At 41.5% G+C, this 1936-nt stretch overlaps 1 protein-coding gene across 1 annotated transcript; it reads left to right on the top strand.

Moving 5' to 3' along the window:
- Positions 1-44: 44 nt before the first annotated feature.
- LOC109222707 lies at positions 45-1586 on the top strand. Its single transcript, XM_019387028.1, has one exon. It carries the CDS (start codon positions 45-47, stop codon positions 1584-1586), a length of 1542 nt encoding a protein of 513 aa, XP_019242573.1.
- Positions 1587-1936: the final 350 nt, after the last annotated feature.

Below are 1936 nucleotides of genomic sequence, written 5' to 3'. Positions count from 1 at the left end.
ATGTTCACAGATTGGGGTTTCCACAGAAGTTTATAGGGTGGATCATGGAGTGTGTGACAACAGTATCTTATTCCTTAACACTCAATGGAGGACTTACTAAGCCATTCCCTGCTAAGAGAGGCCTCAGACAAGGAGATCCAATGTCTCCTTATCTGTTTGTGATTGCTATGGAGTATTTGCAGAGGGAGATGAGCACACTAGCTAAGCAGAAGGAATTCAGATACCACCCAAAATGCAAGAAGCTGGGAGTGACACACATTTGCTTTGCTGATGATCTCTTAATGTTTTGCAAGGGTGACAAAAAATCAATTACTGCATTGCAGAACATTTTCAACAAGTTCTCAAAAGCATCAGGATTGCAAGCTAGTGCTGAAAAGAGTTCAATTTATATTGCAGGAGTCTCACAACATACCAAAGAAGAACTGATACAGCTTACTGGATATGCAGAGGGCAGTATACCATTCAAATACCTGGGAGTACCACTGTCTGCAAGAAAGCTCAACATACACCAATGCCTGCCATTAGTTGAGAAGATAACAGAGAGAATCAGATGCTGGTCAGCAAGGATGCTTTCCTACTCAGGAAGAGTTCAACTTATCAAATCAGTCCTATTTGGAGTTCAAACTTACTGGGCCCAAATATTCTTAATCCCAAAGAAGATTATGAAGATGATAGAGACTCTATGCAGGACCTTTTTGTGGACTGGTTCAAATGAATTCTCTAGGAAAGCACTAATTGCATGGGATAAAATATGTCAACCTAAGTCAGCAGGTGGATTGAATGTGATGAACATAAGGATATGGAACAAGGCAGCAGTCTTAAAACACCTATGGGCGCTTGCTATGAAGAAGGATTCTTTATGGATTAAGTGGGCACACACCTACTACATAAAGAGAAAACAGATTGAAGAGACTCCTACACCCAAAGCAGCAGCATGGGTGGTCAGAAAGATCATGGATGCAAGAGATGAAGTTATGAAAATAAGGACAGATCAACAGAGGATTACAGACATTCTGGAGAACTTTGTGAAGCAAGGTAAATTCCATATCCACAAGGCATATATCCAGATGCAACCACAATTCAGTAAGGTTGAATGGAAGAGTATTCACATGCACTCCCAGATACATCCTAGATTCAAGTTCCACATGTGGCTTGCCACTAATCAAAGGATAGCAACTGTGGATAGACTCATTAAATTTGGCATACAAGTGCAAGCAGAGTGTATTTTTTGTGGAAAGGCTGAGGAAACTTTTGAACATCTATACTTTGGCTGTCAAAATACCAGAGAGCTTTGGGACAGGATACTGAAATGGCTGGGACATACAAGGCAGATAGGTGACTGGAGCCAAGAACTGAACTGGATGAACAACATAGCCAAGAAGAAAGAATATAAGGCAGAAATGACTGTAGCATCTTTTGCAATGGTCATGTACTGTATCTGGCGTGAGAGAAATTCAATGCGGTTCAACAAAGGAAGATACAACATTGATGAAGTTTGTAGAGAAGTGGCAATGCATATACACATCCAAGGAAGGAAGAAGATTAAGTGGAAAAAAGGGTTGGAACTTGTAAATAAAATGCCTTAGTTACTAGTTTTCAGTAGTACATGCATAGACAGAACTACCTTGTCAATAGTTATTAGAGATTAATGGTCAGCATTAATCTGGATATGTAATGATTTTTTTGATGAAATATAAAGCAAATTTTCGTCAAAAAAAAGAGGCCAAATCCCGATTTTAAAAGAACCATTCTGCCTCCAGCACCTCCGCACCTGCGGTCCATTGACCGCTTCTGCGGTTCCGTAGGTGTGAGCCAATCTACCGCTTATGCGGTTTCCTCCAGGCTCCCATTTTCCGCTTCTGCACTTCGTCCACCGCAGGTGCTGTCACGACCCGGATTTCCCACCATCGGGAGTCGTGATGGCGCCTACTGTTGG

Source organism: Nicotiana attenuata, unplaced genomic scaffold, assembly GCF_001879085.1.
Source record: "Nicotiana attenuata strain UT unplaced genomic scaffold, NIATTr2, whole genome shotgun sequence".
NCBI classification, from domain to species: Eukaryota; Viridiplantae; Streptophyta; class Magnoliopsida; order Solanales; family Solanaceae; genus Nicotiana; species Nicotiana attenuata.
The sequence above is the reverse complement of the archived record's forward strand: the minus strand, read 5'-3'. Positions and strand labels throughout refer to the sequence as shown.